Here is a 24,066-nt window from a genome sequence, read left to right as displayed (position 1 = left end):
ATTCAAATGGGCTCAATTTTCCAAAGTATCCCAGATGCTTTTTTTTGTCTTATTTGGCCTATTATTTGAAACTTTGTTTACCTTGACAGTTTTGCCAACAGTTCTTTCTTAACTAAAAGGCTCTTTAATAGCATTGATCCTGGAGGAGATAAAAGATCAGATTCCTGGGGAATAAACAATACATGTTAAGGTTTATTATGCAATTCAAGGTGGTATAATCAAGTTTTTCTGTATAGTCAAGATTATTAATAAAATCCCTGAAAACCATGGCTCAAGGTTACTCTTATCTAAAGAGTCGTAAGTACACACAGGTTGATTTAGTAGTTTGACTTAATCAATGCCTTTGTAACGTTGAGACTCAACACTTGAATTTTATTTACATTTAATCTGTATAAATTGTTTCTTCAGCTTAATAGAGCTGTCAAGCTGAGTGTATTTTAGAGGTACTGGTACAGCTATTGGCTTGAAATAAACAGGTTTTACAAGAACAGGAATATACAATCAGTAGATACAAAAGAATCCTAGTGAAATTTGTAGGCATTTATCCTTTTCTTGTTTTTAGTTATGCAGCTGAAAATCTAAATCCAGAATCAGCTTGTTGGACTCACTGAAAATTCAGGATTTCATTTCAAGGGCTCTGTCTGTGGCAGTGTGTCTGGAAGAGCCTTTTGGCATCAAGTAGTCAGTAGAAGCTTGGTGGTTAATTGTCTCAACTGAATTTCAGTTTAACTTGAAACTTTCATCCTGTAGTTGATTGAACTTCTTTTCATCTCTTCTATATAATTATGTGGAATACAGTTTTCTTGAAAAGTGCTGGGGGATTAACTTTTTTGGTTTGTATAAGTGGATTGATTGAGATTATTGGGTTGCTTTGTTCTTAACTATCTTGTGAAGTTGCCCTTTTTTTTTTTAAGGCAAAAGAAAAATAAAACGAGAACAGTTTCTGTTTGTAATTCTATTAAAAATACCTTGTTATGGCAGGGGGGGTGGAACTAGATGATTTTGAAGTTATCTTCCAATCCAAATCATTCAGTGTTTATGGAAACAATTTAAATTAAGTATTTAGTTAAATGATGGCCAAAGATAATGTAAAGTTACTCTAGCAGGTAACAAAGGAAAAAAAAGCCTTTTTTTTTTGTGTTGATGGAATGGTCTTAGGGAACTGGGGAAAAAAATCCAAATGTTTGTTGTACTTGCTAAAATACACTTTAACTGTTTAATGAATTATGGAACCTTGAGCTTTGTTTGTAGAAGATGACCTGTTATTGTGATGTGTTGAACCCCATCTGGTTTCATCACAGGTGGTTATTTGGCAAGAATGGTGACCTCGCTTTTAGTGACTACTTAATCTTTTATATACCTCCTGTGGAGGTAATTATAAATATGTAGCAAATGTAGCAATTGCATTGTTTGCTTGAATATAGCTTTAAAAAAAGCTTTGTGCTAATGGTAGGCTGAATTATTTATAAAGCTAGAAACTGAGTAGGTTTGTAAGTTACTGGAAAACTGTTCCTTGTGACAGCTTAGAAGACAGGACAAGAATAACTTCTGAATGTTCCTGCTGAATATAATTTCTCTCTGTTAGACTTTTATATATATTAGACTTTTTTAATACAGAGAATGTTGGGCTGGTGGGGAAACAGAACTGTTAGTGCTTGAGTTGCTTAATGTGTATTGATTTTAAATAGGAAATATAATGGCATAAAATACTCCTTATATAAAAGATAAAAACTAGGCATGTAGCAGACCGAGTGTATGAGCCTGACAGGTCCATGTGCTGTTGCTGTACACTATCATTGCAGATTAAATGTATAATTTTTCCATTTAATTTGGATGCTGGATTTAAAGCTTTCTAATCCCTTTTTTCCCCTGGAAAGCAGTATGAAGTGAACTCTTTTTTCTGGTAGCTGAATGTAGGCATTATCTTGGGTAAGTGTAGTAAAGCTATTTTAAATTAAGGAACTCGGATGGTACCCCTTAATCCAGTGTTAATTTGGTTGTCTGATAGTTCTGTGAAGGTTTCTGTTCTAATCATCATAGTCCTCCATTACTGGAACAAGGGTTTTTTTGTTAGGTTTTCTTTCCTGTGCTGTTTTTTATTACAGAAAAATATGGAGAAATATGCATATGTTGTAAATATATGAATTACTTTTAGTGTATACATTTTGCGTTTCTTTGTGCTTAATTGCATGTCTTCAGTGTTGCCTCCGTAATCTTTGATGTTATGCATCTGTGTTAGTTTTCAATTGAGCCCTGGCTTTATTTTTCTGACGCCGATACTTTGGCTCCTTGGGCTGTCAGAGTGGTGAAACACAAGGTATGTTTTACTGGGTATTTATGTGCCCATAAGAACAAGGTGACATTAATGGTGATGACCCTGTAGGTAGTATGGGGAAGTAGAAACTGAGATCTCGTAAGGAGAGCATTTAGAATAGTACCATTGAAATCATGGTGTAGGAAGCAGCCTTTTTCTTTTCAATCATTTATGTCAGTTTTCCTTTTTATCTCCAGCATGGTTTATGAAACCTGTTAAAGATCAGGTAGATTAAATTTTGTAATACTTAATCAGATTTTAATGTTTTCAGGCTTTTAAGTGCAAATGAATCTTATTTCTGTGCTGAGTCCTACGCAAGACGGCACATTTTTAAGGTAGGGCGTAAGATCATAACATAGAGGTAGTACTTAGTAATGTTTGGAGTAAAACTTTATAAAAATACTGACTCACACAGATTATTTGTTTACAAGGTTGCTATGCCACTGAAACAAAGCAATGCATTGTTCTTTACTACATCAGTAATTCATATACTGTTATTGTAGGTATTTAAGTGATATGGATACAAGTAACTTATTTGCAGGTAGCTTTGGTTTTGGTTTTGGTTTGGGTTTGTTTTGTCGTTCCCCCCCCCCCCCCCCCCCCCCCAGTTATGGTTCAGAGTTCACAATAATTTATTGTGGGCTCTTTTCATGGCACAGGTATTATGTGGTGCACCTACAGTGTTCAGAGTTAATTTGCAATTTTTTAGTAAGTCAAAAATTGAAGATGTAGGAGACTTTTTTTTTTTAGCTTTTTAATTATTTTCACAAAGCATGTGAAAACACATGGCAGATCTTTGTGTTGAAGTATGTAGTGTTTTCAGAAGAGATAAAGTAGAATTCCTGAAGTTCTTGAGGTTCAAGCTGTTTTCTGTATAGTTTCTCCACTGATTGGTTTGTGTTTTTTTTCCTCAGTACTTGCACAGAAGACCTTTGCTTAGAAATACCATAAACTGAAGTTAACCATTCAGTACATTGCATTTAAATGACAAAATTAGACGGGTGAAGTTCCCAAGTTCCCACCATCCTGTATGAACTTTCTGTGACTGTAATGATTAGTTTCTATTTATTTTAAATTTTTGTGAGACCAGAAAATGAAGCATAGCACTTGCTGAAAATGTTCTCTCCTTTGGACTTTTTTGATATAGCAATTAAAATGATCCTTTTGTAGTGATTATTACTGTGTTGAGCGCTAATGAAGTCTTCTGGAATTACACTACTAGGTGTTAAGGTTGCAAGTTTTTCTATTATATAAACCTATTTTTAAGGCTCATTGTTAAAAATATAGCTAACTAGCAAAATCCCGTTTAGAATTCCCACTATCTCTTAGAATGAGTGTGCAGTTCTCTGCTTTGCCTAGTCCCTTTAATGTGGAATAAAGCTATGTTTAACCTGAAAGCGGTGTGTTAAGGAAACCACAGAATCTGTTTTATGTAGACCATAGTACTAAAAATGACCTTGACTTCAAATGTAGATCTTTTAATGAATCTACTCAGTTTAAAAAATATAGTTAAAACTATATTTTTAGTTTTTGTTTAGTGTGGAGTTTAGTGTGGAGTTATAATTTGGAATAGAAAAATGTTTTTTCAGTGCTTATGCAATGGCTTCTTACCTCTCCTAAGTTGTGGTCTCACATGCAGGATGATTTGAAATAAAATTTTAGTAAGTGTGTCAGTTTTTTTTAAGAAGCTTTCTGGTGAAGACTTAGTTTTGCATTTAATCAGTAATACTACAGTGCAATTTTATTGTATTGTTGCTGTAAAAATCTTGGTATGAAAGTTTCTGATCACTTATTCATCTTTTTCATTAAAAGCTCCAAGATTTCTTTTGAAAAAAATCTTTTAAACCCCTCAAATATCCTATATGTGGTGTTGCTTCTTTGATAAGCCTCAGTGCATTTTTTTTAGAGATCTGCTTGACAGTGTTGTGACTTAAATCTCTGAAATAGTGCAGCATTAACCTGTTAACTGCAGCAAGCTGCTTTTTTTAAAGGCAAAATAAAATGATCTCCCTCCAAGCAACCCTGAATCAAAATAGGAAAGTTCAGTGCTGTTATGAAAACATAAAGCTTACCAGAGCCATTTCAGTTTTACTATTTTGAAATAAATTTACGCCTATTTGGCTTTTTCAGTTCTCAGAGATAGTTTATGTTTTCTGTTGAATCTGGTATTGGAATGTCTTGTCTTAAACTATCATTCTTTAGTTTTCTCTGAAACTTTTATCGTAGTTGGCACAGATTGTCATGCACTAAATCAGCTTAAATGTGAGTGTAGTGTTTTGATGTCACTTGGCAGGTTCATTCTTTTGAATAGTGTCTCTTTAAGCTGCAGCTGTATTAGTTCAAGATGTTGCTGCTTTCCTCTGCCTATTTCTGCTTGCTTGGAGATCTTTTTTCTTCCTTTACTTCCTGCACATCTCCTTACTGATCTGCTTGAGTAACTGATCTTCATTCAGTTCATCTGCTGGATTAGTTGAAAATGTAAAAGAGGCCTTTTTGTTTTGGCTAGACTAGTTCATTTTGCGTGAAACAGAACATTGTGTCCTGAGTGGCTCAGTACATTGAGCTACAGCTGCAAAAAAGAAATGTTTTCATACTTGCTTGGATATTTTTCAAGTATTTTTTTTCCCCCGTTTCCTTATTCATTTAGCATTGCTGACTATTGCTGTCATGTAGGTAACTTTAGGCAACTAAGCTGCAACGTGAAATTTCATTGCAATGTGGGGATTTGGATCTCCTTCCGTGAAATGATAAAGCTGCTCTTATGGTAAAAGTAACCAGTTTCCGTGACTAAAACTCTCTTTAATAAACTGGGAAAAGTTAATGGACCAATAACTTCCAATTGCATGCCAAGGTAATATACACAGCAGTTTGTATGGCAAGTGTATTACATTTAGAAGGAGTTGCTGTAAGCGGTGGTTTTGCAGATAAAGATAACTTACTTCAGTTGAAATATATTCAGCCTCCTCAGATATTTTAATGCTCCCAAAACATCTTTCTAAAGATGTTAGTGGAAGATAAGTATACATATTTGAATTATGATTTTATTTTGTATATATATTGAACAAAAGGGTATCAGAGCCTATGTAGTTTGGCATTAAATCGTATAATGACAGTTAGATGTGGCGGTTACTGCATTGAAGTCTTAGATCCCGCAACCTTTTAAAGCGAAAAATGTGAGAGAGGCAACTTGAAATAACCTTTGATAATTGGCAAATCCAAATATGAAGTCATTTCAGGGGAGTGAAGCTGGAATGGTTCAGGTAAGCTTTATATTTTTATAACAGCATGAAACCTTGACATGTTGATACAGGCAAAGTGCTAACACTTTGCTGAACAGTAGTTTTAAGTGCATGTTTGTAGTACATCTAAAATTACTTAGCTTGTTGAGAAATGACATAAAAAAAATCCCAGTTACTGTACAAACCAGGCTTTTTAAATGTAAAAGCTACTATGTTTTTCAATGATAAGGAAGCTTAAAAAAAACCTGCCACCAACTTTACATACATTTATCATAACAACTACGAGTTATTTGTAACCTGTAGATGACCTGCTTATATTTGGAGTTGTTTTTGTAACATCGTAGTAAGAGGTTGTCTTGGCTTTAAAAAAATTGTATTCTAAACAGCGTAGGAACCAGGGAGTTGTATTCTGTACCGATGAGGAGTTCAACTGTACAGAAATAAGAAATGAATAAAATACATTGTTCCGAAGGCCATCTGAGGATCTGCCCTGTGCTGCTTGTCACCATTGTGACTGCAGTAGATTGCTCCCTTTTTAGATTGGCTGAGGTAATTCCCTAGTTTCAGCCTTTTAAAGTGATGTGAATTTAAACAAATGTTTAAAACAGCCTAGATAATTTTGAGAGAGCTCAATTAGGAAGCAACCACAGATGTTGCTCTGTGATCAATAGGTGAAACTCGAGAAAGGGCGAGAGTAGGAAAGAGGCAGAGGAATAACAAACAGTTACAGGTGGGTTGCAGACATTAGTTGAGTAACTGAATTGTGCTACTGCTAGAGCAGTATAAAATGAAAGCTGGATGTGCTTTAATGTCGTAGAATAAAAGAATAAAGCCTCCAGGGTTTAACAGTTGTTATTTGTTGCTAGGGAAGTTTGTCCTTATACTTTGCCTGGCATAATAGGTCCCTGCTTCAGTGTAGTGTTTGCATCTAAAATAATTAAAAGCAGTCTCCTGGTTGTCATGCCTGTCTGTTCCATTAATCACATGATTAGCTTTCTCTTTGTCACACCTACTTAATTTCCAGAAAAGTTGACTAGAATACATGGTCTTGACTTGTATTTTTAATTCAGAGCAAATCCCGGAACAAACCAAATGTGTATGGTCAGGGTATTTTTTCAGGATACAACACACAAGTAATGTGTCAGTGTATACAGGAAGTACCGTTCTTGGAATAGTCTTGCTCTGCTTTATACAAATCTTTATACAAAGATTTATACAAAAAGATTTATTTTTATTTGTACAAAAGATTTATACAAAGATTATAGGATCTTTATACAAAGATTTTGCACATAAAAGTAATCTAGTTGATAAAATTGATATCTCATTTTGATTTTGTGAAGTCCTTGCCTCCATGTGAGGCGTCTCAACTGTTTACCTAGCATTTGCTGTAAGAATGCAATTAATCTACTATTTTTATAAGCTGAAATCTGAATTTTCACTTTTATTTTTCCACAGATTATTGGCTTGCTTGTGTGAGTGAGAATTCCTCTCTCCTTTTACAGGTCATGTGTTGAAAAGTGTTGACCTGAATAGTGCAGCAGCAATAGTAGGCCTCTCAATATTTTCCAAATTGTAAATGTGCAACAGTTCAATGGTTGTGATGTCACCTTCATGCTTGTAAGGAAACTGAAAGTGTACAACTGATTAATTTTGCTGTTCAATTCTGTGGCAGTAGGCATGGGTGAGCAGTTCAAGGAAGGAATGTGAAGGTCTCAATGAAAAAGTTGGTGTATTTGAAGTAAAGGGGGAGCCTGGAGATAGACAAATTTGTGATGTGCTTATGAATTTCCTGAGCCCGAGTACCTGTCCCCTTTTAAAATCCACTTAATAGCATTGGGGTGCTTTTGTCTCTCAGCGACCACTTTCATGTTCTCATTCTGCCTTTTCTGTAGACTGCTGTTCATAAGTGCTGTGAGTCTCTTGTCCTTTTTCAGCCACTGCTTGCAGTCAATAAATGCTTCTAATCCTGTCGTTTCTAGGAAGGGTATAATTAAAGCAGAGCTCTATTGTTGGTAATACTTAGTACTGGTATCATAAATGACTTAAATCCACATTCTTTTTAATTAAAACCTAATTATATTTACTCTGCTTCTCTCTACTTGAGAGAAAGCAATATCCTGTTGTTTGTTTTTGTCATTATTTAAATGACTGAGTGAAGATTGAGGTCTTCTGATAACGGTAGTGATGGGTAAAGATTTGACTTTAGCATGAAACAGTCCTTAGCGTAAGAAAATCTGGGGGTCGGGGAGGGAGAATAGGATTTGTATCTTCTTTCCAAGACAAATAAATGTAATTCTATCTACATTAATTGTTGATTTCTACTAACAGATACGTTTTACTCCTGCAAATGTATTTTCTTGTTAAACTGAAAAATTTAAAAGAAGCAGAAATATTTCTAAAAGTTAAGTTTGAGATAAGCAGTCTCCTATACAGAGCTCAAACTATTGTAAATTAGGAGTCTAAAGCATCTAGTGTCTAAATCTCCCACATATGCAATGGTTTGTTAAATTGAGCCAAGTGGCAGTAAGATTTGCGGCTGCCTAGGGAAAGTAAAGGATGTTGAGAATGTAAAGCTTTTAGCTTTGTGGTAAAACCCACTCCTCTCAACTGAGGGCATGGGCTTGAATGTTCTCTTCCATATATTCCGTTGTAAATTGGCAAAAATGTCACTTTGGTGTAGATAAATTTTTGTCTTTAGGCATTATTGATGTGACTGCTGAACCTATTTTTTTCCCTTCCAGACAGATCTTTATTTTTCTTAGAACTTTTTTTTCTCTTGGGAATAATGAGGATTCCCCTTAATACTTGTTATATTCTGCTTAGTATTAAGTGTTCAGTAGCAGAAAATTCCAGCTGATGGCTAAAACACTCTTGTTACTGCCATCCATTGAGAAAAGGTGAAATTAAGAAAAAAACTTGTTTTCCTCTATCTCTGTCTAGTATATAACAAATTATAGATAACACACATATAACATAATCTAAATTTAGGGATTAAGAAAACAAATTTTTGTATGCAAAGAAATATGGGGGCTTATTAGAGGTGACTGGAGAATGAATGTATTTCTGTGATAATGCTGTCAAATTAAAGTTCAGTTATAAAACAGGTGTTTAAGAACATTCAGTGTTTATGAAATGTTGATGGCAATGTCTGAAATACCTCTATTTTGAGAGAAGTAAAACCAGACTTCAGTTACAGGCATGTAAATGAGATAGCCTGTGTTTCTGTTCCTCTCAAGTCTTTGTGCTTTGTTCTTTGTGTCTAATGTTCATTTTGGGGATTTTCTTGCAGTTTGCTTCTTAACCCTTGCACACTTCGAGTTTTTAGAGGAGTTCACGAAGAAAGTGCTTTTATCACTAATCTAGTAGTTTGCTCAGTGATGTTTGTCTTCTGTGCTGTCATATTGGTCTGATTATTTGGCAATGACTCTGTATGCCTTGGTGATAAGAGTTTCATTTGTATAACTGTCAGTAAGACTTCACAACCTGACACAGAACTCTTTGAAGTTCTTGGTAATCTTTTTTTGTTGATTGATGGGCTGGGTGAAGAGTTTGGGTCCAGAATGAATGAATGGCCATCAAACCCTCCTTCTCTTTTTCATTGCTGGGAAGATCACATCCTGGCTGCTATAGAAAAGAGTCTGTCTTTTCTTCAGTGGTTTGTGGGCTAATTCTTAATGAGACTGTGTGTGCCACTTTTCCTCCTTTTAAGTTGAAAAACCTGTTTTGTATGCTGTTTGTATTTGTATTGTTTGATTTTTGTCTTCTGTGAAATGGCTGTATTTCTCTGAGATGGTTTTGACTGCATTGGAAGGAGAGTATGCTTAAGTGCAGGAATATAGAGAATATAGAATAGCTGATGGAATTTCAGACTGAAAGGGAAAAAATAAAAAGGTGTTGAAGTGTTTCTTCTAAAACATTCATAAGCTATGAGCAGTACTTTAAAAATAACTAGTAAGATTATACAAGAAGATTTCATAAGTACATTGTAAATGCATAGTATTTTCCCTGGTTTATAGCGTAGTATTGATTGTTTCTTTAGAATATACATGTCTACAAAGCCTATATTAGCTGCTCTGTTAATGCGTACTATAAAGTAATAAAATCAGTGTAGCTTTGTACTTCACATTTTGTGTGAAGGAACAGTTGTGCTGTTCAGTGTGATGTGCTAATTAAGGGGAGGGTTCAAGTTTCAGTGACCTGGATTTTGTTTATAGTCTTCCCTATGTAAGAAGGTAAGGCATTCTTTGCAAGCTTCTCTAAGTGAGAGGTAATGTATGAACACAAGTAACAAATTTTATGTGTTTTTATTTCAGTACTAAATCTATTTAGAATTGAGCTATGTTATTAAAGATGCTAAATACTGTGTGTTATACAAGTCAGCCTTTTTTTCACGTAACTTCTAAACACCTGTAATATTTTCTTAGTATCCGAGTTGATGTAGTCTGCCAAAATAGTTCTCTTGATAGTTCCATTATAAGAATATCAGTTCTGTGTACCAGAAGTAATAGAATACTCTTCATGTTTAGATGAAGAAGATGACTTTGTCAATAAAAGAATTTCTCTGAAACCAAAGGAGAATGGGACGTCAGGAATCAATTGTCCAGGAACAGCTACAGTGAAAAAGGAAGATGTAAAACCACGAGCTAAAAGCAAACCATTATCTCCGGTAAAACAGACTCCCACCTCAGCACTTGATTACTTTGGGACAAGTAGTGTCCAGCGATCAGAAAGGAAACTGGTAGCAAGTAAAAGGAAAGAAGTGAGTACTGATGATGTTGCTGTAGGCTGCTCGTGTCTGATAGCAGATAGGATGGCCAATTTAATGACTGCAAGGAGGTACTTAATTGCTTGTCCTACTTAATGTTACTTTTTAATGACCACTCAAGTATAAGTTCTATTTTGATGATATGTGCAGGCATATTAAGGCCTCAAATGCAATTTTAGAGTTGTGTTTCTGTGTTTGAGAAGATAGCACAAACCTGAAAGGAGTATTTTTCCCTGTTGCTGCTTCTTAAGTGACTTATGTATTTTTCTGAGATTAGTGAGTGGACGGGGTAGCTTACAGTTGGCAGTGGAGGGCAGGAGGTTGTTTTCTCAAGCTTTATGGCACATATATTCATGGAATAAAAAAGTACCAAACAAAGTATGGAGGAAGTTAACAATGCACAATGTAGTTACTGATTTCTCTTTCAAGCAGGCCAACTGTGATAGCTTCAGAGATGTTCAGCATTGTTAGAAGAAATTAGGTATTTATATTATAGCTTGGTTTTGTTTTGAATAATAAAAATCTCTTGAAAACAGCCTTGTTTAATAATGTTTAGGTTAGAGAGCTAGGAATAAAATGCTGCATGTCTCATTCCCAGTCCCTTTCTAGAAGTATACAGAATGAATTTATAGATTAAATTATTATAATTTACGCAATATTGGGGAAACTGAACTGTTGGTCTCTTTTTTTCTTTTTTCTTTTTTTTTTTCCTCTCTTAAATATAGCCTTCACAAAGCAGAGACAGTACACTAAATGATGAGGCCATTGCTAGGCAACTGCAGCTTGAAGAAGACTCGGAGGTAAAAGCTCTCTAAATCTGCTTCTCTCTATGAAGTGAAGTTTGTTTAATTTAAAATTGGTTTTATTAAGAAATTAGTATGGACTTTCCATATATGATATAAGTAAGTGTTACAAAATTAATCTGTATACTTAACTTGAGCACAGCACCTATGTGTAAATGTAGTCACACAGTTATTTTTATGGTCATTAAGTTACATAATAACGTTTTACTTAATCTGTCTTCTGTCTGTTCAGACTTTCTCTTACCTGTGCAGACGATGAATTGATGTGTCTATAATAATGCTTCTTTTGACACAGAATTCACATTCTGTATCCTTTTTCATCCCCTCCCAGTCCCACCTTTCTCATTACTTGGAGTGAAAATTAAGCCTTTGCCATCCATGATTTGTTTCATTGGTCATCATTCTTGCACTTAAGAAAAGCTTTCCTGTTTGATTTAATGCTAGTATGAGGAAAAGGTATGCTTGCCATACATATTTACTGGCTTTTGGGAAAAAGTTTGTTTCCCATATGTTGATAATATTATCAACATATTCTTATTATTATCAATAATATTATTGAGTATCACTTGAAATAAATATACACACAAAACTTAATCTCACTCTTGACACCCCCCCACCCCTTTCCCCCCGAGGTATAATGAATCTAGCTTTAATTAATTAGAATGTAAACACTGTGTCAGGAAAAATAAGGTATTGCCTTTCATTTGAAATGAACATGGAATCAGAGAATGGTTAGGGTTGGAAAGGCCCTTAAGATTATCTGGTTCCAACCTCCCTGCCGTGGACAGGGAAGCCTTACATTAGACCATGTTGCCCAAGGCTCTGTCCAGCCTGGCCTTGAACACTGCCAGGGATGGAGCATTCACAGCTTCTTGGGCAACCCATTCCAGTGCCTCACCACTCTCACAGTAAATAACTTCTTTCTTATATCTAACCTGAAGTTCCCCTCGTTATGCTTAAACCCATTACCCCTTTTCATGTCTATAACAGTCTTATCTTCTGTATGTATCATCAAATTAATATATTTTATTTCAGATGTATCTCTGCCTCAGTCTGGTTTGCATTTGGTAGTTTCTGCTCTTCCTCTTTCTGACTGTACACACGGAGGATAGATGCATTTCATCGTTATAGGCACATAAAACTAATGCCTGTAAAAGTAGTCTGTTTGATTGTCCTGAACCCAGGTCTATCTTCTAGTGCAGCACGTTGATCTTCAAAACAGTTATGAAAGAATTTTTGTTGTTGTTTTGTTAAAACAGTAGTCAATATTTATTGGCATCAATATAAACTATTCAGCAACAGGAGACGTTTTCCCTAAGGGACAGTATTGGATAGGAAAGGTGACTTGATGATCACTGCAGAGGTAACATTTATTTTCTTAGGTGAAATAAAAATGAAACTAACCTGGCTTTGTTTTTAACAAGTAATAAACTTTCTCATATTCCATGTGCACTATTTGTTCGTACTGGTTTTTCTGTCAAAGTTAATCACTTGTGTACATAGATACATTAAAAAGTAAAAGTACTTGTTTCCATAAAGTAAATAGAACTAGTGCCAAGAGCTGGGCCCAGGGCAGTAGCTGAATTCTCCAAAACTGCCGGAATTTTTTCATGTGTGTTGCTAGCGGTAAATAAGAACGAAACATTCATTATTGAGGTATCGAAATATTTAGCAGGCATTATTTCTGCTTGCCTCTTGGGACTGCTTTTGGAAGTTTTCTAAAGTCAGCAGGTTGCATCTCAGTGCACACTGGTTGTTGTCACATCCTGCCTTCAAGTTTTGATATCCTTTTTTTAAATGAAAAGGATACACAACAATAAAAAATATGAAAGAACAGAAAACCTCTTTGAAAACAGATGATACAAGCTTATTAATGTTTCTTGTGCAAAAAATCCAAACCATACTTTTCTTGCTAGACTTCAGGCTCTTTTTGGGAAATCAAGTAATTCTTCAGTGCCGTTTTCAGAAATTTGTCTCTGGTAGGATGCACTTTTTCCAGCTATGTGCTGCCTCACTTTAGATGAAGTTTTTGTCTTTAACAGCAAATAGAGTTTTAAAAAATTGTAGTAGAATTAAAAGTTGTCAGACATGAGCCTAAAAATGTTTTGTTTTTTTTGTTTGTTTTTTTTTTTGTTTTTTTTTTTTAGCTCGAGAGGCAGCTGCATGAGGATGAAGAATTTGCCAGAACTTTGGCCATGTTGGATGAAGCACCGCAGAAGAGAAAGGTTGTATTCTTAATTCTTTTTAATTTTTATTTTTTAGTATTTGGATTACAGGGAGTATTCTTACTTAGACACCTAACCTTTGGGTTAAGATGTCTATGCAAATGCATTCAAAACATTAAAAAAGCATTTGTTATTTGTACTTTCCTCCTGGATTTTCGTCACTCAGTAAATAGCGTCCTTCCTAATCAGACAACAGGCATTATTGTACCTTTGTGCTGTCTGCTTCTGTTGAAATGGAATTTTAATGCCAAGTTCTAATGGAATGAAGTGTGTTGCTGAGGATGTGCTTTAGATCCACCATAGCTCTGTTTGTTCAGAACAACTAGGTTGAGTAAAATAAGTCAGTGGCACAAGTTGAAGAGTGATAAAAGGAAGGAGAATACTCCCCTTGCTTTGAAAGAAGGGGAAGGGTGGAATCTTGAGAGTTTTGAGACTAACCCTAGTGTTGGGAATCTTCCCAGTTCTCATAGCTTGTGGTGTAAGGCGCAGTAAGATATTTGCTGGGTTGTACCGCAAGGCTGTTAGAATTTAGGGTTGCTAATACGAATTTAGACAGTATTTGTACTTCTAGGGTAATCAGTAACTGGTTAGGATTCAAATTTATTGTAACCTGGAAGTCTGTCTGGTCTTTGACTTAAGGAATTTATGTGCATGGCTGAGTTCAGAATTTCCTTATCTGCCTGCCTTTGATAGAGATTGCATTCTGAATTGTCCTAGTGGTCAGCTTTGTTAGATGTCATTCAGTCTGTTGTACTTAACAGTAGGAAAACTCGAGGATCTGTACTTAATAGTATCTTGGGACATGCATCTCTGATTTTGGCATTGTGTGTTTATTCAGGCTCGGAAAGATTCAGGAGGAGAGCAAACAGTGTTGAGTATCAAGAGCAGTCCTAATGTGAAAGAAAAATATAAGCAATCAGACAGAGGTAGGATGCAGAATATAGAAAATATTTCACCGATTTATAATATTAACTAGATACGTTCTTATATATGTGCTCTCTTGCCTCTGCCTCTTTTCAAGTGAAAGCAACAACCTCGATGGGTGAAGCAGAAAATTACGCTGTGAAGTGTAATTCAGAAGGCTCTCATTTATCCCCACAATCATCTGATGGTAGAACAGCAAGAGAACTGACAGATAAGGCCTTGTCTTTGAAACCTAGCTCTAGGCTTGCGTCTCTGAAACAAAAAGAAGAGATGGCTGAAAAGGAAAGAGGTGCTCAAAGTTTAATATCAAAAGAAAAAACTGCTTCCAGGAAAGAAGAGAAGACAACACCAAAGAAGGAGAAAATTTCTCCGAAGAAGGCTGAGGTAGGAGCTGTCAAAGTGAATTTAGTTGCCAGGAAATGTCAGCATTTTTTTTGCAGGAAAATACTTTTCATTTATTACTGTTTATGTGTCACTCTTGTAACTTGGTACTTTGATTCTTCTGGGCAGTTTTTAAGAATATGAATTCTGGTAAGTTCCTAACAATTGTAAAACTACAGGAAAAAAGTTAGCTGGAAAAGTGTTGCATGCTAATGAATTAAAAACAAGTCTTAGATCTTTTTCCTTAGGTGCATAAAAATGTCTTAAACTGTGATGCTTGAGTTTGTTTTGTTGGTTTTAAATACGTGATATGTGTCGTAATTTTTTTTGTCTCCTGCCCAAGTCTGTAAGTCCTGAGGACTCTGAAAGGAAGCGAATCAATTACCAAGCCTACCGAAGCTTCCTTAATCGTGAGGGTCCAAGAGCACTGGGTTCCAAAGAGATACCCCAGGTAAGTCTGGCTACACCAGAATTCTGTATGTGGAACTGGAGTGGATCATATACATAGTTAGAAGTGTTCTAACAAGTATCAGCTAAACTGTTTAAAAACATCTGTCTTTTTCAAATAGGAAGTATGTGTTGGAAGAAGCTAAATTGTAATCCAGAGCAGTGACTAAATGTAAGGAAATATACTAAGAAATTAAATCCAGTACTTGGTTTATGAAGTCATGATAACGAATAATAGTTACTGGTCTTAAAGTTGGAAGACTGCTGTTGCTCATTTGACTGACATTCTGTGCTTCAAGCGCAGAGTGTTAAGAGTAGGGTTGGTCAGGTAAGCAATGTGTGTTCTGTTGGTTAGCTGTTCCTTTTAATGGCTTTTGAACTTCCAGAACTAGTACCTAGCTAGGTATGACAAGCTTATTTTTGATGTTTCATGGGGTACTTGACAGAGTAGGGGATTAAAGAAGCTCATGGTGAAGAGGTATTTGGTGGAATTGCATCGGGTAATGGCATTTTCTGCAATGTTCTGGTTCTCAGGGAGCTGAAAACTGCTTGGAAGGCCTGACATTCGTAATTACAGGTGTTCTGGAGTGTATTGAGAGAGATGAGGCCAAGTCTCTGATTGAGCGTTACGGTGGAAAAGTCACTGGAAATGTCAGCAAGAAGACAAACTATCTGGTTATGGGGCGAGACTGTGGCCAATCTAAATGCGAAAAGGTGAGTGTTCCTGTGCCTGAGCAAAAGAGAAATGAAACTCTGAATTGTTCACATCTGACTGATTTTCAGTATCTGTCAAAACAAGGCAGTACTACAAATAAAGTGCATGTTAAAAGAAAAAGTTGTCTAATGCTTTAGGGCTTGGTTTTGTTTTTTATTTATATACATATACATTTATTTATATGCATAAACACATGGGGGGGGTTGTGGGTGTATAGACACATTTTTCTTTGTTCAGTTCCTAAACACAGCCTTTTCTGGAAAGCACTTTTGAATTGAATTATGTAACTCCTACCTTGACTTCCCTTCTAATTCTTACTTTTGCTTCAGGCATCAGCTTTAGGGACAAAAATTGTTGATGAGGACGGCCTGTTTGATCTCATTCGAACTATGCCAGGCAAAAAGTCCAAATATGAGCTGGCAGCTGAAACAGAGGTTTGTTTATTATAAATTTTGGTTTTGGTTGGTTGGGTGTTTTTTTTTCCCTTTGGTTTGCCTTTAAGTGAAAGGCATTTTGGTCTTCTGTCCCAGTAACACGTGTGCTTGTCTGTTTGACCTTCTGGGTTAAAAGTACTGAAAGTGAAAATTTTCTATTTGTGTTTAAGACTTCTTGGGAGCCATAGGGGTTTTGTTACTTTCTTAACCACTCCTGTACAGAGCTGTTTAAAGACAGCCCATTTATCTACTGTGTGCTTTTTTGCCTTTTCTTTTCTTTAATTTCCCTTTAATTTTGTTACCTTTATTTTCCTAAGGCAAAGAAGGCGGAGTCAAGACTTAAAAAGACACCACAGAAAGCTGATGCTAGAAAAAGGAATTTTAGCCCCATCAAAAGGGAAGCTGATAATAAAAAATACAAGTCTACTCCTGAAAAAGGAGATACTGTCAAATCTGCCAGGAGAGAAACCACTGCTGTGCGAAAACTTACAGACTTTAAAAGGCAGACTGAAGAGAAGAAAGAAGCCTCCTGTCTGAAGGGGAACTTGGCCTCTGAGGTTAATGAAGATGGAACAGAGAGATTGCTATGGGTGGATAAATACAAGCCTGTATCTCTTAAGGCAGTAATTGGACAGCAGGGTGAACAAAGCTGTGCCAATAAACTGCTCCGATGGCTCAGAAACTGGCACACGGATACCTTGGAGGATGGACAAGGTGACCAGCATGGTTAACTTTTATCTGTATTCCTCCATGCCAATCGCACTGAGCAATATGGGCCTTTGAGATAGCAGAGCAGCTCTAGAAATCAGGAGTTGAGGGTTCAGTTGGATGAATTTTTAGCAGCAGTTGAACCTGAGGTTTATTTTGGTGAAGCAGTTGTTACCTTACCACTCCCCATCCCCCAAAACAGAACAGAAAGCCATGGTTTAAAATGGCCTGTTGAATTATTTCTCACCAAGAGAATGTTGGCCAGTGCTAACCTGTCCGTACGCATGGTGAAAATACAGGATGGCATCATGTCTAAACTGTTGCTGTCATGTATGAGGAAGAGATGAATTCTTAAAGTCCTGGTTCTGCCTGACACGTATGACAACTCCATGTCATGTGTAGTGAGTCATCCTATAGACGTTTTTTTTAATGTGTTTAAAATAGTGTTTAAAGTTTCACTTCAACCATAGTGGGTAGTGGAATTTTTCTGTGGTGTGTTTGGGGTTTGGTTTAGTTTGTTTGGGTGCATGGTTTCTTTTGCTGTTCTGTGTTTGTGAGGAAATCGCTGAAATAGTTGTGTTACAAACACAGCAATTTTCCTATTTTCATTTTAGAATCACTGCAGGTCTTAAATTAAGATGGTTTAAACTGCTTTTCCTCAAATAGTTAGGATGCTGATATGTATGCATTTTTTGATGTTAATATGAGGCCCTAATTACAGAAAACCATCCAGTGATGTTTGATACCTTTAGAAGTATGCCATTTGTAATACATACCTGGAATCTTCTTTTATAGCAAAGAACAGTAAAACTGGAGGCAAAGATGATGGTACTGGTTTTAAAGCAGCATTACTTTCTGGTCCACCTGGAGTTGGTAAAACTACTACAGCTTCTTTGGTTTGTAAGGTGAGTTCATATTGACACAAGTTCCCAACATGTTTTGTTCCTTATTGCTTCCATATCTGAATATGGATACAGACACAGTGTGCAGATGGGTATCGCTTGAATGGCCAGTGTCTCCCCTAGCCTAGTTCTGCCTGCTCAGAACAGGGTTACAGATGAAAATATGTGGAAGTTTATAGATACCTTTATGTCAAGTCTGGGGTGAGAGTATAGCAGTGGGTGTCTGGGTTTCTGTTATATTGAGAGGAAGCATGCCACAGTGTGCTGAACAACTAAAGATGGTTTACAAAAACTGAGCATTCAGCACTAGCTCTACAAGTTGGAGAGTATTTGAGCTGAATTTAGTGGGAGTCAAATTCTGGCAACCTTTTTGAAAGACTTGGCCATGGCTTTTATATTGTAACAAAGATCAGTTTCCCAGACTCATTCTAAATTCAAATAGTACTTTGGAATGAGAGAAGCTGACAGTACTCTGTGATCATTTCTAAATCTGAATTTAGAAATCAGTTTTCCCTAACGTACTTGAACACTGTGTTCCACTAACTGTGTCATGAGAATCAGCTGAGACCTCCAGATTGTAGAAATGGCGTTAAAGCTGACTTGTTAATAGAGCTGTTGTAACACTTCACAGAGTATTTTTGTTCTTTGAATTACAAGAACTTGTTTAGAATATGGTATTACCAGCTTGGAAGGGTTCCAAAGAACTATTGTCAGCTACCTGATCTATGTGCTGGGAAGGAGTGATTACTTAGTGCAATATTTGAGTTGTATAGGGTAACTCCCAGTCTTCTGCCTTCGCCTTAAAGGTGCGGGCCAGCAAACTGGTGCCGCACCCAAAGCTAGACCTGCAGAAAAGCTGGATGTGCTTGCATGGGGTCATTTCTGCACTAGTGTGGTCTTCTCTGCTTCTAGTTTCTGGCCTAGCTTGCTTGCAGTTGCTTCAGGTCTTTGCAAAGCATTTCACTGTTCCCCACAGGAACATCCAACAAAACAGGGTTGTTTAAGCTGAGAGACCAAGGCTGTGTGTAGCTCACTGGAGTGCTGGGGCATGGCCCTGGCAGGGGAGTTTGTGGATAAAGGAGTGGCTGGGTTAAGCTCTTTCAGGGACTTTCATGCAGCCCAGCCCAGTTCTGAAGTGTTCAGACTGCTCGGGGAGCCATGCATTTCCTAGCTGTTAAATAGTTAAAAGCTTCTCTTTTCTTCAGCTTCTCTGCTCATAAGACTTTGATATGCAGCTGGAAATACCACAGAGCTTAGGCAGCCCTGGCTTATAGTTCTGTTTCTGTCCCTGGTGGCAGTTCTGTTCATCTTCCGGAACTAAAACTGTGCTGACTTCTTCCCTTTCCCCCAGCCCCCAGATTCTCATTTGGGCATATCTGTGATTATGTGTGATTGTAAATATTTTTGGAGTGCAAGAGAGAAAGAGTAAAGGGGTAAAAAGGAATCAAAGCCAGAAATTAGGTGTGAAAGTAGCGTTGTAAGAGCTTTCTTCTGGGACACTGAAATACTGATACTACCTCTGAGTACACATACGTTCTTTCACTGATCTGTGTTCTCATTTTTTGTGTGGTTTTGTGTTTGGACTAGGAACTGGGGTATAGCTATGTGGAGCTGAATGCCAGTGACACTCGCAGTAAGAACAGTCTGAAGGAAGTAGTTTCTGAATCACTTAACAACACCAGCATCAAAGACTTCTGTTCTGGTATGTCTGTTGTTTGAAGGAGGATTTTTGTTGTGTTAAGAATTCGGTTACAGGAGGGACAGAACTTCCTTATTGCACAAGTGTTAGGAACTCAACTTACTCCTCACGTGGAGAGATCTGGCTCTAATAAGGATGGCTTCATTTAATAAGCTGTTTTATTTCATCTTCAGTTGTAGAATTAAATCCTGCTATTAGTACCATAAGTTAATCTGCACGAACTGCTTAAGAATCTGCAGTTGCTTTTCTGTTGCATGGGACTTGTTTCTTGGAAGATGACACAACGTTATAGTCAGTTCTGTTCTCTGAACATAGATTCATGTGATCAAGTGGTAGAGCAAGAGTTTCACCACCACATCAGTTGTCTTAAGATGGGGTTACCTAACCTATAAAGCATTATGTAAAACTCTGAGCAAGTCCATATTTTATTTCCATCTCATTTTTTTTGTCCATATTCATTTTCAGGCACATCCTCATCAGTTAGCGGGAAACATGTATTGATCATGGATGAAGTGGATGGTATGGCAGGCAATGAAGACAGAGGAGGGATTCAGGTGAAACTCCTATAGTTATTAGCTAATGCCATTGCTGAGAGTGCATACCATATATAACACTAAATATTTCAAGCCACTCTGCTGTTCTCAGCCCATGGTCCATAGAAAGTCTCTGTAGAGTAGCTTATCTGTTAGAAGCCTGTCTTTGTAAGAAGGATTACCCACTGGTAGAGGGGGAAAAAATGATACCTCTGTAAAATTGACACCTGTCGTGATGAACTGGGGTGTGTGTGCTTTTGATGTTTATTCTTGTACAGGTTAATTGATCCTAAAGTCTCTGTAGCTGACACCTACCTGCAGTGGGAGGTTTGTAATCTGGTTGGGACGGTTGCTCTCTTCGGGAGGCAGTAACACTGAATTAGTAATGTGGCATAGGCAGTATTATCCTTTGTTCTCCTTAGCAGCTCCAGTTTTAGTGTCTGAAAAATTCCTGTGATCACATGCAGTACTTTGACAAAAACCAGATCTTTAGTTCAGATGGAGACATTTACATTGCAGGAACATGAAATTGAACTGAATTTCACCTTCATTAGAGCAGGCAAAATTTGTTCTGGTAAGCCTAGTGATCCTGAAGCCTCAGGGCTGAGCTCTTTGGACAGGGAAGTGCTGATCTTTTTACTTCCTGCTTCTTCACTGTTTATGGCAGGGTGCAGTCAGAAAGACTGCACTGTCCTCCCTCTGGGCATGGGCCAGGTCAGACTGGGCTTTAGACAAATGAACCTAGCTCTGCAGGTGAACAGCTCTACTCTGGGCTATTGATCTTCATACGTTGCATGAAGAACAGGCCAAACATGGTTGCTGGGAGTAGATAGTGGAAGTGAGTATACAGCAGATTTATTGCAGCTAAATAGAATAGCAAGCAGAAGTAGGAGAGGGGCTGTGTTTTCATTATGTAGAAGCATGATTGTAATAGGAAAAGTTCTATAGATTTGCACCTCTCAAGGGTCTGATTTAAGGCAGGGATAAATGCTGCTTGGTATTACATTTCAACCATTCTTGTTTTCCGAGTTATCTGAAGTAATTGTTGTAACGTGTTTAAATCGCAGGAGTTGATCGGTTTGATTAGACACACAAAGGTCCCCATCATCTGTATGTGTAACGATCGCAATCATCCTAAAATGCGTTCCTTGGTCCACTACTGCTTTGATATTCGTTTTCAGAGACCTCGTCTAGAACAGATAAAGGTAAGAAGGCTGTGGCTGTGTGGGCTGCACTGGATTGCCATCAGTAACTTTTGTCTTCGCGTGGTGGAACTTGAACAAAATTGGAAACACCACCTAAAACTTAATGGCTTTTCAAAGTGGGTTGTTTGAGTTTTTCTTCCCAAGAATGAAATATCACAAAGCCTTTCACATTTTAGAAGTCTATCTTAAGTACATCCAAAGATAATTTTTTTTTTTTTTTTTAATGACCATGTGCTTTTTTACACCAAAAAAGGTGTAAAGGTTTTACACTTAAAAAAGGGATGGCTTATATTTGGGATGACTCACGGGATGACTTGTGTTTAAGAGAAAGTTTAAATTATATGTGCTTTAGAAACCTAGATATGATTATGGATATGATAATCCTCTTTCATAGAGGTGTCAGTGTGTTCTGTAGGGGGAAGAACTCACAGGAATTCTCTGATGACAATTGATGTGTGTATTGCAGGGTGCCATGATGTCTATAGCGTTTAAAGAAGGCTTAAAAATTCCACCACCTGCTATGCAAGAGATAATCCTGGCAGCAAATCAGGACATCAGACAGGTCAGTGCCAATTAAACATCAGTGTCCATTCAGATAGCACATAATACACACGTCCTTGACTTCAGCATAGTATTTGAACAGTATCGTTATGTATAGAGATGAGACTTCTTTTCTGCTTGAGTCTTCCATTTAATGCTACCAAATTGTAAATTTTGTTCTTTAGGTTTTACATAACCTTAATATGTGGTGTGCAAAAGATAAATCATTGACTTACGATGAGGCTAAAACTGATGCCAGCAGAGCCAAGAAGGATATCAAACTGGTAAGTGTAAAATACTGGATTGGCTTTTACTGTCATATATTCTAATATAGTGACTAAGCTTTATAAGCATCTTCTAAAGCACTGACAGCCTAGATGCAGGGAGCTGTAAAATTGGCGAAGACAGGTAAAAAAACAGTAAATCCAGGAGTGAGTATATATTTTGATGTTGGTTGCTTACATAAGATGCAACTATGAAGCTCGTTTTGCTCATCCTAAGTCCTCTATTTAATAGATAATTCTCTTAATATCAGAAGTAAACCAGAATTCTCAAAACTCCTGAAGTGCTAGGAAGGAAATACTGAGCATTGAATTTGTATTGATGAGTCCAGGTGTTGTTGGGTACCATCACTGAAGTACTTTTATTGATATTGAGCTGTGTCTTATGGTTTGTGTTGACCTGCAACCCACTGACGTTGTGAAATACCATTTACTTAGGGCCCTTTTGACGTTGTCCGTAAGGTTTTTGCTGCTGGAGGCGAGCCTTCTCGTATGTCTCTCATAGACAAATTGGATCTTTTCTTCCACGATTATTCCCTAGCACCTCTCTTTGTCCAAGAGAACTACGTACACGTGAAACCGGCTGCTGCTGGGTGAGTTATTCCGTACCCAGATTGACATAGGCTTTTGTGTCGGGGCGTAAAACTAGGCTAAAACCTGTCTGGGTATTTTTGGTTTGTAATACAGTCAACTTGTTCTTTTTTTTTTTCCAGAGGAAATCTGAAAAAGCACTTGGTGCTCTTGAGTAGAGCAGCTGATAGTATCTGTGATGGTGATATAGTGGACAGACAGATTCGTAGCAAGCAAAACTGGAATCTTCTACCAATACAAGTGAGCACAGCACTCATGTCCTTTTATTGGTGTCCAGTATAAAAGAGCGATCTGTTGAAACTGGTGTTTCAGTATAATTTTTATGACCTGCAAAGTTCATGCTTCATGCAGTGTTTGTGTTGCTGGTGAGAGCAGTTTCCCATATTCATATTGTTGAACCCACACTCTATCTTGAGGTGAAGTCTTCTGAGACTTCAGAAACCTTGTCCCATCATTCTGAAGCATAGGAGCACATGGCACACACCACTTCTGATGTGTAGCTATGAGCCTACTCTGTTTTACATGCTTCCTATCCCAGCCTCTCACCGGGCTGGTATCTCTCAAAGCACAGAGGATTGAAGCTTTGTCACTGTACTCTTCACTGATCACTGAAACATTGACAAGACTTGTGCTTGAAAGATTATCACTGGCATCAGAGAATGTACCACGGATTAAGTCGGAAGGGATCTCCAGAGTGCATCTAGTTCATCCCATGCTTAGCACAGGTGCAGACTGATAAGTTGCTTAGGAACCTGCCTGGCTGAGTTTGTGTAGATTCGTGGTGTTCTTCAGAAATATCTCCTTCACCACACCTGTCTGTTGGAGATGACAGCAGTTATTTGCATGGTCAGCTGTTTGTCTGACTGCACTCCATACTGGATGTAAGAAACAAGGGTGGTCTTTTTTTTCTTTAAACGGCTTTTAAAAGAGAGATCATTTCACAGATATTTTAGAACATGGTAACAGACGGGGTGGTACAAGAGATGAAGTTGTACCTTAAGAATGGTTGAAGAGAAACAAGCAACCAAGCAAGAGTTCTCTTAAAACAAGCTGGAACTGTACTACTCCCTTTCATGCAGACAAGCGGGGTTGTACGTCATTGTGTCAGTGAGACTAATTCAGTGTGGTTTGAGCTGGGCATCTGTGTTACTTTTTCAGGCTATTTATGCCAGTGTTCTCCCAGGGGAGCTGATGAGAGGTTCCATGTCCCAGTTTCCTGTCTTTCCCAGCTGGCTGGGGAAATTTTCATCCACGGGTAAACATGATCGTATCATTCAAGAACTGGGAATGCACATGAGTCTCAGGTACTACTGACCTTCTTCTGGTTTATATCAAATGTTACACATTTAGTTCTTGTCTA

At 37.3% G+C, this 24,066-nt stretch overlaps 1 protein-coding gene across 3 annotated transcripts in view; it reads left to right on the top strand.

Annotated features, from left to right (window-relative positions):
- RFC1 (replication factor C subunit 1) overlaps positions 1-24,066 on the top strand; it is a 38,347-nt gene that overhangs the window by 11,279 nt on the left and 3,002 nt on the right. For all 3 annotated transcript variants that reach the window (XM_061471092.1, XM_061471082.1, XM_061471074.1), the window contains exons 5-22: positions 10,080-10,312; positions 11,044-11,118; positions 13,269-13,346; positions 14,185-14,272; positions 14,368-14,654; positions 14,995-15,102; positions 15,633-15,812; positions 16,143-16,247; positions 16,565-16,961; positions 17,751-17,860; positions 19,445-19,559; positions 20,022-20,110; positions 21,157-21,294; positions 21,761-21,856; positions 22,020-22,118; positions 22,554-22,708; positions 22,829-22,946; positions 23,865-24,010. In XM_061471092.1, the coding sequence (XP_061327076.1) occupies positions 10,080-10,312; positions 11,044-11,118; positions 13,269-13,346; positions 14,185-14,272; positions 14,368-14,654; positions 14,995-15,102; positions 15,633-15,812; positions 16,143-16,247; positions 16,565-16,961; positions 17,751-17,860; positions 19,445-19,559; positions 20,022-20,110; positions 21,157-21,294; positions 21,761-21,856; positions 22,020-22,118; positions 22,554-22,708; positions 22,829-22,946; positions 23,865-24,010 (2,617 nt within the window). The remainder of the gene's footprint in view (positions 1-10,079; positions 10,313-11,043; positions 11,119-13,268; positions 13,347-14,184; positions 14,273-14,367; positions 14,655-14,994; positions 15,103-15,632; positions 15,813-16,142; positions 16,248-16,564; positions 16,962-17,750; positions 17,861-19,444; positions 19,560-20,021; positions 20,111-21,156; positions 21,295-21,760; positions 21,857-22,019; positions 22,119-22,553; positions 22,709-22,828; positions 22,947-23,864; positions 24,011-24,066) is intronic.

The sequence above is a fragment of the Pezoporus flaviventris genome, unplaced genomic scaffold (genome assembly GCF_033815535.1).
Source record: "Pezoporus flaviventris isolate CSIRO_AGI_PZ_B2104156 unplaced genomic scaffold, CSIRO_AGI_Pfla_v1 ptg000002l, whole genome shotgun sequence".
NCBI classification, from domain to species: domain Eukaryota; kingdom Metazoa; phylum Chordata; class Aves; order Psittaciformes; family Psittacidae; genus Pezoporus; species Pezoporus flaviventris.
The sequence above is the reverse complement of the archived record's forward strand: the minus strand, read 5'-3'. Positions and strand labels throughout refer to the sequence as shown.